Source organism: Microcaecilia unicolor, chromosome 10 (assembly GCF_901765095.1).
Source record: "Microcaecilia unicolor chromosome 10, aMicUni1.1, whole genome shotgun sequence".
Taxonomy (NCBI): Eukaryota; Metazoa; Chordata; class Amphibia; order Gymnophiona; family Siphonopidae; genus Microcaecilia; species Microcaecilia unicolor.
The window spans coordinates 144,897,536-144,909,896 of record NC_044040.1 but is presented as its reverse complement, the minus strand read 5'-3'; the positions used below and the strand labels follow the sequence as shown (position 1 = coordinate 144,909,896).

Below are 12,361 nucleotides of genomic sequence, written 5' to 3'. Positions count from 1 at the left end.
AGAGGGCCATAGAGAGGTATAACCTGCAGAGTGGCAGGTACAATCCTAAACAAAGGCATAAAGGAAGTAACCTGCATGTTCTGCACAGAGCAGCAGGTACGACACTGGCCACCTTGATGGGCAGACTAGATGGACCATGTTAGTCTTTATCTGCCATTTGTTACAAGGTGACATTTATCAGAGTCCAGGCCCCCAGAAATAAAAGGGATCCCTTAGGAAAAGAAGAATTAGTGGTTACTGAGGATGTGCAGACTGAATGGGCCATTTGACCCTTATCTGCCATCATGTTTCTATATTTAAAGAAAAAGGAAACCTCCGCAGTTTTTTCACTCGGGGTTCTACTACTCTGGACTTTGTCAGAGACCGAAAGTTATCCAAAACACATGCATCTCAGTGCAGAGAACTAGCCCCCTCCAGCCCCCTCACTCTTCCTGTATGATTTTTATCTTTAAAAATGTTTTCTTTTCTTTATAAATGTGTCAGGGGGTTTATCTCTATGCAGATGCAATATAACAGATATAGTAAGTCTTTACAACAGACAAATAGATGCCCCACTCATGAAATTCCATTTAATGATGCATCAAGTGGGATGATGAATTTTTAGAATCATTTCTATGAGGCCACTACATCTGTATTAATGATGCGTACGTTATTTATATTAATCATAGACTTTTAAGTGTTAATCTCTCTCTGGAGTATAACACATGAACACATAAATGAGTGAAGAGGCGGGTAGAATGGTTATTTTGAAAGAGTCTGATTAGTCAATGCAATTCCATTTACTTTGTGAGGAGATAAATTCCATTTTCTGCTTTCTGACAGACAAATTGCTCTTTTGAATAAATTTTAGTAACAGCTGTTTTACTTATAAATGCAAATAATGTATTATTCATCAGCTCTAATTACCATTAGCTATTAAAATATTAAAGCATGCAGAGCATTATGAGGTTGAAAAATGTATTTTCTATGTTGAAGGAAGTAGGGCCTTTCCTCTGAGTCATTTGCAGCCCTCTGGGTGAAAGCGGAAGCAGAATTGTGAGTTGTCATGTGGCATTGTGTGTGGAAGTAAATTGTACATATGTGTATATATGCAAGAGAAGTGCTCTCTTAGTCTAGATGGGGAAGTCACTTCTTACTTTCCTCTTAACCTTACCTATTCAATATTCATTCTGCATTTCTCTTCTCATTCCTGTCTTGGCTATATTATACTCCCTTACTGGAAACATAACACAGGCTGTCATGTTTTCTAGCTTGGTATTCTCTCTAGAACAAACACCATACTGCCCAAGTCAGTGAAGAAATGAACATCTGATTTACTATCTCAGGGGCCTTTTCAATAAGGTGCAGTGAAATCTAGGCTTAGCATGTTTGAATGTTGGACTTTCCTATGCGCTAAGCCCAGATCTAGCATTAAAGTTGGGCATTCGTGTTCCCATTAGTGCGCGACACCTGCAAAAAAATAATGCAGGAGACTTACTGCTTCCTATTTAGGAGGCACTAACCCCTGGATTCTATATATGGCGCGCCAAGTAGAGCGCATAAATTTGTGCGTGCAGCCAATTTACGTGTGCTATTAAATTGCTTAACGAGCCAGTCATGATAATTGGCTGATAATGACCAATTATAAAAAATAATTGGAGTTAATTGGGAATTTACGCTTTCATCTTTCTAGGCATATTCTATAAAGAGGTGCGTGTACATTCCCATGTGCGCAGCTAACAAGGGGGCACGGTGATGGGAGGAGTGTGGGTGTGTAGGGAACATCAATCAGATGTATGTGTGTAGTTACTGAATTCAAGTCTACACACCTAGATTTAGGTGCAGGCATTTACGCCAGCTTTTCACTGGTACAAATGGCCTAAGCATATTCTATAAACCACGTCTGAATGTAGGCTTGGCTTATAGAATAAGCCTAGGATAGATTTTAGGCACTATATATAGAATCAGATCCTAAGCGATCCTGCGTTAACACTAAGTTATTCAGTTTACGCTCACTAATACAAATGCACTAGCTGGATAATTCAGGAACATCCACTCTCCTATGACACTCCCCCATAAAACATATTTTTAGAAAATAGTTAGCGCACACAAACAGGCATAATAGCACAAAATGCTTTAATATGTTTTGCAGTAGCCTGTTTTTCTTGTGCTAAGTGCGTGTTAGGGCTTAATGCCCTCTGTGCCCTGTTTACTAAGCTGTGCTGTAGGCACACTAACCTTTTAATGCATGCTAAAAATTAGTGCACACTAACGATAGAGACACCCATTATATTCCGATGGGTGTCTCTAGCATTAGCGCGCGCTAATTTTTAGCACCGTTAGTACTAGGGTTCCTTAGTAACAGATGCATTGAGATATGTAATATATTCCTATAGATATTAGTTTGTTCATAAAGGACCAGATTCTATAAATGGCGTCAAAATATCAGCACAAAAAACCCACGCTTAGCACTAATCTATAAACCTCGCCTAAAGTTATATAGTGCCTGTTGTGGTAACTAAAATTTAGGTGTGACCATTTACGCCAGCTAAAACCTGGTGTAAATGCTTGCACCTCACTTAGGCATGGCTTGGGCATTTTCTACAAAAGTGCGAGTAATTCTTAGGGACACCCATGACCCACCCATGCCCCTCCCATGGCCATGCCCCCTTTAGAAATCCGTGTATTAGAATTTACACGCACCACTTTACAGAATATGTTTAGAAAGTTGTGCTCATAAATTCTAATTAGTGCCAATTAGTGCAGATAATTTCATGTTATTGGCCAATTATCAGGGCTGATAAGTTGCATGCGCAATTTAGCTGCACTGCTAAATTTGTGCATGCAACTTTAGTCGCTATAAAGAGGATTTCAGGCTCGTATTTACTGTATTTTGGGATGCCACTCTCCTCCATGCTTTTAAGCTTCAGTAATGAGTTTTCTCACTGCATCTCAATGGGAGACTGAGCACTGTTCACAGATGTGACAATCTGGGGTTAAAGAACAGCTTGTATATAAATCCATCTACACTCCCTCCAGTTAAGAATAAAACAACCAGTTTTATTGGCTAGAAAAAGGATGAAAGAAAAATAAATTAGGAAATTGCATGTACCTGGACAGTGAATTGCTTATCTTCATGAGGCAGAATCCTGTAGGTGTATACGCAGTTCTGGTATCTGAAAAAGAATAGAGACAAGGTCGTAGCATGGTGTCTAATATTTTACTAAGAGGATATGTGGAGAGCAACTATTTATAGATAATACAGTCTCTGCTTCTCATTGGATTTTCTTTAAATGCTATTTATGGTTTGGTTAGAACAAGTTTGCTTAACACTCTATTTAAATGTAAATCACCTGTAAGAGAAGAATGTTTTGTCCTGCTCAGATCAACTCAATGTTAATGATTAATTGCACACATTAAACAATGATTAACTGTAAATCCTATTTTACCTCTGCATCTTTCTCACTTTCAAATGCATTAATTTTCTCAGTGCAGTTAACATAAGAATAGCCAGTGGAGTACCTAGGGTAGTTGACACCCGGGGCCGGTCATTTTTTTAACACCCCCCCCCCTCCAAAATCCAGTACTAGGCATACCGAGAATACAAAACACTCAGGACCTATAGAGCAATTCTACCATACCATAAGCAGTCATTTCTAAGAGTCACACAAGGAAAAAGAAAGCATCTTAAACACTACAGTGAGCACTAGAACATCAATTCACCTATTGTAAAACGAAACCAGACAGATAGTACAGATCGTCAATCCTGCACAGTCAATGCCAACTGAAAGTCATGTCTTTTTCACAAACACAGATATACCCTAATCCACTATAGAACAAGTAATCATAAACTTTCTATTTAGACAAAAATTAAACTGAACCCCCAAGATGCCAGACTCTGCATACAATGCAACACCACAGAAACAGAAAATGTCCCCTAGTACTGTGCAAAATATAAAGACAGCAGATGTAAATTTGAAAAAAAACTAACAAATACCAATCACCACTTTACAAATTAACAAATAGAAATAAAACAAATATAGAAAATAAAATACCATTTTATTGGACTAATACATTTAGCTGCCAGAGGCCAAAACCTTCTTCCTCAGGTCAATACAGTATAGTGTGTTACAGTGTCCTAACCTGACCTAAGGAAGGGGGGTTTTGTTCTTCGAAAGTTAGTCAAAATTTATTAAAATTAGTCCAATAAAAAGATTACCTTATTTACATGTACTATTATAAACATTTATTAACACAGCTACAATACTACTTTATCCTAAAGCTATATATATATATATATATATATATATATATATATATATATATATATATATATATATAATTTACAGTTTGTTGTCTCTGGTTTCTGCTTTCCTCATCTTCTTTTCACTGTCTTCCTTCCATCCAGCATCCGTCTTCGTTCTTTCTCTGCCATCCAGGGTCTGCCCTCCCCTCTGCCCCCATCCATCCAGGGTCTGCCCTCCCTCTCCCCCCCATCCATCCATCCATCCATCCATCCATCGTCTGTCCCCTCTCTCTCTCCCTCTGACCCTTTTTTCAGCCCCCAGTTCCAGCCCTCTTATCCTACCTGCCCCTAGTTCTAGCCCCAGCCCACATCTCCCACTTGCTCCCCCTTTTCAGCCCCACTATCCCACCAGTCCGCAGTTTCAGCCCCAGCCCTTTTCTCTCACCAGTCCTGAGCTTCAGCCCCAGCCACTTCTCCCTGTCCCCTTTTCAGCCCCCTGTCCCCCCCAGTATCTGCCCCTGCCCCTTTTCAGCCCCCAGTTCCAGTACTAGCCCCTTTATCCCACCTACCCTCCTTTTCAGCCCCCCAGTTCCAGCCCCCTTCATCCACATGCCTTGCATTAGGGACCCCTTTTCAGCCCCAGACCCATTTTCCCACCAGCCCCAGGCATGGCTCCCATTTTCTCGCATGGCCCCTTCCCCACCCCCCTTCTCCCCACCCGTCCCCTTCTCTCCTCTTCTCCCATCTGAGATCCCCCTCCCCACCCCCTCCCCACCCCAGTCCTCTTCTCCCATCTGAGACTCCCCTCCCCACGTCCCCTTCTCCCATCTGAGACCCCCACCCCTTCTCCCCACCCCCTTCTCCCATCTGAGACCCCCACCCCTCTTTTCCCATCTGAGATCCTCCTCCCCACCCCAGTCCCCTTCTCCCCTCTGAGACCCCCCTCCCGATCCCCAGTCCCCTTCTCCAATCTGAGGTCCCCTCCCCAGTCCCCTTCTCCCATTTGAAAACCCCCTCCCCAGTCCTCCTCTCCCATCTAAGCCCCCCCAACTCGACCCACCTGCCACCTTCATGGAGAGACGACAGCCCTCGTCTCCTGCCTCCATCCTGCTGTGCCTTAAAGAAAAATCTGAAAAGCGGCATGGCAGGTATGCTTCGTGTCTGCCCTGCCTGCTTGTAAAAGAAAGTGGCAAATCTCCTCGTTGACGTCGCAGTGTTGCGTCGGGTCTTCCCTGGGACCCAGTGAGGGAAGACCTGATGCAATTTTGCGACGTCGACGAGGAGATTTGCCGCTTTCTTTTACAAGCAGGCATGGGAGACACGAAGCATGCCTGCCATGCCGCTTTTCAGATTTTTCTTTAAGGCACAGCAGGATGGAGGCAGGAGACGCGGGCTGCCTGCAGTCTGCAGCGCCGACGGAGCACCCCCCCCCCACCCACTGACACCCGGGGCGGACCGCCCCCACCGCCCCCCCTTGGTACGCCACTGAGAATAACCATACTGGTTCAGACCAATAGTCCATCTAGCCCAGTGTCCTGTTTCCAACAGTGGCCAATTCATGTCACGGGTACCTTGCAGAAGCCCAAATAGTAGCAACATTCCATGCTACCGATCCCAGGGCAAGCAATGGCTTCCCCATGTCTGTCTCAATAGTAGACTATGGACTTTTCCTCCAGGAACTTGTCCAAACCTTTTTTAAACCCAGATATGCTAACCGCTGTTACTACATACTCTGGCAAAGAGTTTTCCAATGGTGCTTCAGTTTAAGAGAAGCATTTCTATCATTTTTTATTTCTGAAATATACTGTTGTGGGCTATTTGGGTTCATCCTAAACCATAATTTCCCAGCAGGGCAATATGAGGATGTACTGAGCTCCATAATATCAAAAATTTAGAAAATGTAATAAACGACTATTTAGATATGTTTTAAGGGATTAATTAGAAGGAGCAAAAAAATATATATATATTTGCCTGTTGAGATTGTATTTGTTGATATATGACATTGGAGTAGCCCAGTTAGAGATAATATATGCATATTGAGAGAAGGGAGAGGCTGTCCTACCCTGGTTAGGCCCCTAGAGGGCGCTGTTCCCCTAAAATGTCCAGGGAGAAGGGCTGGGTGAGTCGCTGAAGGGAGCCAGTAAGGGGAGGTATAGCTGGAGGTCGCTAGGACCGGGGAGAGTCCTGGAGGTGGAAACATGTGCAGCAGGTTATGGGCTGGGTCCTGTTTGGCCATTAAACACTTAATACCCCACCTGAGTGGGGAGGGGGAGAGGAGAGCTAGCAGCAGAAGAAGAGAGCTGGTAGCTGAAGCAGGAGGTCCCCATGTGAAGTACTGGCTGAGCCCTTTGGACTGGTGGTGAACTGGGTGCAAAGCAAGGAAGCTGGCTGGGGTAAGAAGGCCCTAGAGTGCCAGGTATAAGAACTGTGTGTTACAAGGATGGACTGGGTGTTCATGTTACAAGGAAGGACTGTGTGTCCAGGTGTTTAAGATGGAAGATTGAACTGAGTAGGAAGAAATGTTTAAGATGGAAGAACTGTTTAAGCTGGTAAAAGTGTGCCCCAGGAAGCGGGAATAAAAGATTTGTATGAGAAATATCCTGTGGTGAGACTTGACTATGTTTGCCTTTCGAGAAGCAGGTCACCCTGAGCAGAAAGGGGTAGTAGACTAATTTGCATAAAATCTGCATACTGAGAACCAGCTCACCCTGAGTGAAAGAGGGAGCTGGGATCCTGAGGTGGGAGCTTCATCTTCACAGTAGCCTCATCTTCACAATATTCATTGGGGATATCATAGTAACATAGTAAATGACGGCAGATAAAGACCTAAACGGTCCATCCAGTCCACCCAACAAGATAAACTCATTTACATGGTATGTGATACTTTATATGTATACCCGAGTTTGATTTGTCCTTGCATTTCTAATGGTACAGACCGTAGAAGTTTACCCAACACTGTTCTTGTACTAAGTTCTGGAGCTAACATTGAAGCCTGTTAAAATTTACACTCCAGCCCATCCCTATCAATTCAGTCACAATCAGGGCATAGACCGTAGAAGTCTGCCCAGCTCCCATTTTGTTTCCCAATTACCGGCGTCGCCACCCAATCTCCACTAAGATTACATGGAACCATTCCTTCTAAACAGGATTCCTTTGTGTTTATCCCACGCATGTTTGAATTCCATTACCGTTTTCATATCCTGAAAACCTGACTGGCTAGGTGTGTTCCGAGGACTGGGTTGAGAACTCCTGCTATACACCAATGCCCTAATTTTCAAAGCTACCACATGCATAAGCATGCAGTTAATGCTGGGTGTGTGCATGCACATTATTGTGTGCTGAATGCTCAGAGGGCTCGTGTGCTGTACAGATGGATGCAAATGGTATTGAAATGTATTAAAATGGACATTAATGAGTCCAATAAGGGAAAGGGAATTGATATACTGCCTTTCTGTGTTTTTTTTTGCAACTACATTCAAAGTGATTTACATAGTATATAGAAATACTTATTTCTACCTAGGGCAATGGAGGGTTAAGTGACTTGCCCAGAATCACAAGGAGCTACACTGGGAATTGAACCCAGTTCCCTAGGATAAAAGTCTACTGCACTAACCATTAGGCTACTCCTAGTATTCCTTTCTATTGCACAGATGGAACACTGCAATGCACAGAAGGTTATGATGGCCTGTAACACTGAAACATTTTCACAGGGGCAACATAGAAGGTTTTGAGGAGAGGACTTTGCATGGCCCCTTGAACTGTTTTTCAAAGTTAATGCCTCTGATAATGGAATCCCCTAGTAGTAACAGTTTCCTGGTATGAGTTTCAACATTAGTGCTTTGGGGGTGTCTTTTCTCTTTGGGCACCTTCATATCTTTTTGTTCCGCCTTCATTGCTTTTTCTTCTGCTTCAGTTCTATTTTCAGGGACATCACAGTGCTGTAATGGAGCAAAAGAATTCTGTAGGGGCAACACTTGTGAGGGCGGATGCTTCTGTGCCACATAACGTAGTCTGCCTGAGCCTACCGTGAACCACCTTTTCTAAGGTGTTTTTATCCTTTGAGGCAGTGGTGAGAAGTTGGTATGATTCTGTGCAGTCATAGAAGCTGCTTTAAGTGCATCCAATTCCTGCTTTACTTTACTGAGCTCTTGTTTTAAACTAGCAAGCTGACGACAGATAGGACAAGCCTTAAGTATCCAGATGATTGCCCTTGAAACTAAAGCACCACAATTATTACAGAGAATAAAAGTCATCCTGATTGGTTGAAATGGGTATGAACAGGTGTACTATGATGGTGTTAACAGTCTGCAAGATTGCCTGTGTATGAGGAATAGAAAATGACATGGGAGCAGGTAATCATGGTAAACTGCAGTAATCCGCAGTAAAACTGCAGGAATGGGGAAAATTTTTGAAGTTTTACCGTGGGTGCAAAAAGAGGTTATTTCCCCGCCCCGCAGGAGCAGTAATAACCCCTGCATTCACGGTACAACAGATGCCTACCCATGGGCGTAGTTTGGGGGGGTGTCCCCCCAAACGCAGGGCTGGCACAACGCTGCAGGCAGCGCTTCCCAACCTCAGCTCCCGGACAGGCTTCCTCTTCGTTCCTTCCTGCCTCCCCCTCGTGCACATTTAAACCTTTTATTTTCCTCGCAGCGACGGCAGTGAAGCACACAATACAGCAGGCTCGCCTCCAGCCTTTCCCTTCCCTCACTCAGTGTCCTGCCTTCTTGTAATGATGTATTTCCTGTTTCCACAAGGGCAGGACACTGTGTGAGGGAAGGGAAAGGCCGGAGGTGAGCCCGCTGTGTTGTGTGCTTCACTGTTGTCGCTGCGAGAAAAATAAAAGGTTTAAACACGCAAGGGGGGCAGGAAGGAAAGGAGAAGGCTGTCAGGGAGCATCACTGGACATGGATGGGAGGGGAGGGGGAGAGAAGAGATTGCTGGACATGTAGAGGAGGGGAGGGCAGGGGAGAGGAGAATTGCTGGACGTGGAGAGGAGGGGAGGGAAGGGAAGAGGAGAATTGCTGGACATGGATGGATGGAGGGGAGGGCAGGGGAGAGAGGACAATTGCTGGACATGGATGGATGAATGGAGGGGGCAGGGGAGAGAGCAAATTTACTGGATATGGGTGGATGGAGGAGAGGGCAGGGAAGAATGGAGAGTTGCTGGACATGGATGGATGGAGGGGAGGGAAGTCAGGAAGGAGATGCACATGGATGAAGGGAGGGAAGTCAGGAAGGAGATGCACATGGATGAAGGGGAGGGAAGAGAGGAGAAATGCTGGACATGGATGGAGTGCAGGGCAGGGAAGAGAGGAGAAATGTTGGACAAGGACGGACGGAAGGAAAGTAACATCAGACTTTGTGGAGGAGGAGAGGGAGAGAAAGTGACACCGGACCTTGGAGGAAGGAAGAAGGGAGGGAGGGAGGGAGGGAGGGAGGGAGAGTGACACGACCTTGCAAGGGGAAAGAGGAAGGAAGGGCATGGGGTATAGGGCCTTGGAAGCAAGGGAATGAAAGAGAGAAACGGATGGAGCTGGGGACTGATAGGGTGATGAGTTCCAGTGGAGAGTAGATGAGATCTAATAGGATGGGAATGAGGTCTAAGGAAGTGAGTGAAAAAAGATAGGGGTTTAGGAGACTGGATATTAAGTGAGAGGCAGAGTGAGCAATGGTAAAAGCTAGTAGGTAGATGAGAAATGAAACAGACTAAGGTGAGAGAAAGGGGGATAAACACAAATAAGGGGGGGGGGGAAATGAAATGAAAGGTCACTGCCAGACAGATGTAGAGAAGGAAAGGACAAAGCCAAGAGGAGAGAGAAGAAATGGAAACGTCAATGTGGAAAAGAATTTAGAGAAGACGGACACGTGGAAAGTGGAAAAGAGACTGGGACCAGCCCAATTAGAAAAATAAAGTGTTCGGACAACAAAGGTAGAAAAGAAATATTTTTATTTAATACTTTTTAAGGACTGAGATGTGCCTGCTTTGTGAAATGTTCATCTTTTCTGTTTTTGTATTTTGCAGAGTGCATGAGAAAATACATTTCTGTTTCTCTTTTACCAGTGTTTACCTAGCTTTTGTTATGATTCTACCAGTTTGGCAGGGGAAAGAGGTGGACTTCATTCCTGATTGGCTGCCAGGGTTTGTGCTGACGTCAGTTGGTAGTACTTAAGCCTGCATGTGACTATCCATTCTGCTTTGACGTTACTGTGTGGTGACTCGAAAGCTGGGCAGTCCTCTGTCAGAACATGCTCAGTGCTCTGACTTTGATCCGAGTTCCCTGTTCAGGGATTTCTTTCCTTCCCCTGTGTTTGTGTTAGCTGGGGCAGCATGTGTGTGTATGTGTGCTATCAGCTCACCTGCTTCCAGCTGGGCTTTCCTTCGCTGTATTAGCCCAATAAAATGGTATTATTTTATTTTCTGTATTTGTTTTATTTCTATTTGTTAATTTGTAAAGTGGTGATTGGTATTTGTTAGTTTTATCAAATTTACATCTGCTGTCTTTATATTTTGCACAGTACTAGAGGACATTTTCTGTTTCTGTGGTGTTGCATTGTATGCAGAGTTTGGCATCGGGGGTTCAGTTTAATTTTTGTCTAAATAGAAAGTTTATGATTACTTATTCTATAGTGGATTAGGGTGTATCTGTGTTTGTGAAAAAGACATGGCTTTTGGTTGGCATTGACTGTGCAGGATCGAGGATCTGTACTAATCTGTCTGTTTTCATTTTACAATAGGTGAATTGATGTTCTAGTGCTCACTGTAGTGTTTAAGATGCTTTCCTTTTCCTTGTGTGACTCGTACAAATTACTGCTTATGGTATGGTAGAATTGCTCTATAGGTCCTGAGTGTTTTGTATTCTCGGTATGCCTAGTACTGGATTTGGGGGTGGGGTGTTAAAAAATGACCGGCCCCGGGTGTCAACTACCCTAGCTACGCCACTGAAGTAAAAAAAAAAAAAGGTAAATATCTGTGACAGTAGATTCTCAGTCTGGTGTGAAAGCAAGATGGACAAGCCAGGTCTTGAGGTCAGTTTTAAACTGTTTTAGAGAAGATTCAGCATGAAGTGTTAAAGGCATTGAATTCCAGAGAAGTGGGTGCAGCAAAGTAGAAAGATTGGTATCTGGTAGTCTCTAAGATTGCTTGTTTGGGATTTGGAAGGACAAGGCAACGATCATTTAGAGAATGGAGTGAAGGTGAAGGAGCACAGGAAATAGTAACAGAGGATAAGTAATCAGGGATGCCCACAGGAAGGGCTTTGAAAGTAAGAAGAAGCGCTTTACAAACAGTTCTTTGTTCAATGGGAACCCAGTGATGTTGTTGGAGTAGTGGAGAAACATGATCGGCACAATGTGCCTGGCAGAAAAGTTGGATGGCAGTGTTCTAAAGAGTTTGAATTTTTTTTTAAACAAGATTTAGGACAGTCCAAATAGATAATGCTAAAATAGTCTATCTTGGGGGTAAAGAGTGAAACAATGTGAGAGTGGAATGTAGCATGAGCAAAGTAACGCTTAACTAAGCAGTGCTGACAGAGAATGAAAAACCCTAACATGCATACAGCAGAAATCTGTAGAAAAAAAAACAGTTGTGAATCTAAGATGACTCCTAAGTAGTGAAAGGAGTCTGTGGGCTAGACAGAAGCACCAAACAGATTAAGGGAAACAGAAGGTTCAGGGAGGCCACTCTTAAACCAGGTGACTGTATTTTTGAGTGTTGAGAACTAGGTGGTGAGAGGAAAGCCATTCTGAAACTGTAATGAGTGTTGTAGAGGGCAGATGTCCAAAGCAAAGGGATTTGTGGGAAGGTGCATGCAAATTTATCTCATGCATATTCATTGTGGATAGCCTGAAAACCTGATGGGACTAGGTGTGCCCTGAGAACTGGGTTGGGAATGGGTGGCGCTCTTGGAGGAATAGCCTAGAAGTTTATTTTGTTTACATTTGTACCCCGCACTTTCCCACTCATGGCAGGCTCAATGCGGCTTACATATTGTATACAGGTACTTATTTGTACCTGGGGCAATGGAGGATTAAGTGACTTGCCCAGAGTCACAAGGAGCTGCCTGTGCCTGAAGTGGGAATCGAACTCAGTTCCTCAGCACCAAAGTCCACCACCCTACCACTAGGCCACTCTTC

At 43.9% G+C, this 12,361-nt stretch overlaps 1 protein-coding gene across 1 annotated transcript in view; it reads right to left on the bottom strand.

Annotated features, from left to right (window-relative positions):
* INPP5D (inositol polyphosphate-5-phosphatase D) overlaps nucleotides 1-12,361 on the bottom strand; it is a 420,594-nt gene that overhangs the window by 277,302 nt on the left and 130,931 nt on the right. The window contains exon 2 of the mRNA XM_030216155.1: nucleotides 3,092-3,155. Coding sequence (XP_030072015.1) covers nucleotides 3,092-3,155 — 64 coding nt within the window. The remainder of the gene's footprint in view (nucleotides 1-3,091; nucleotides 3,156-12,361) is intronic.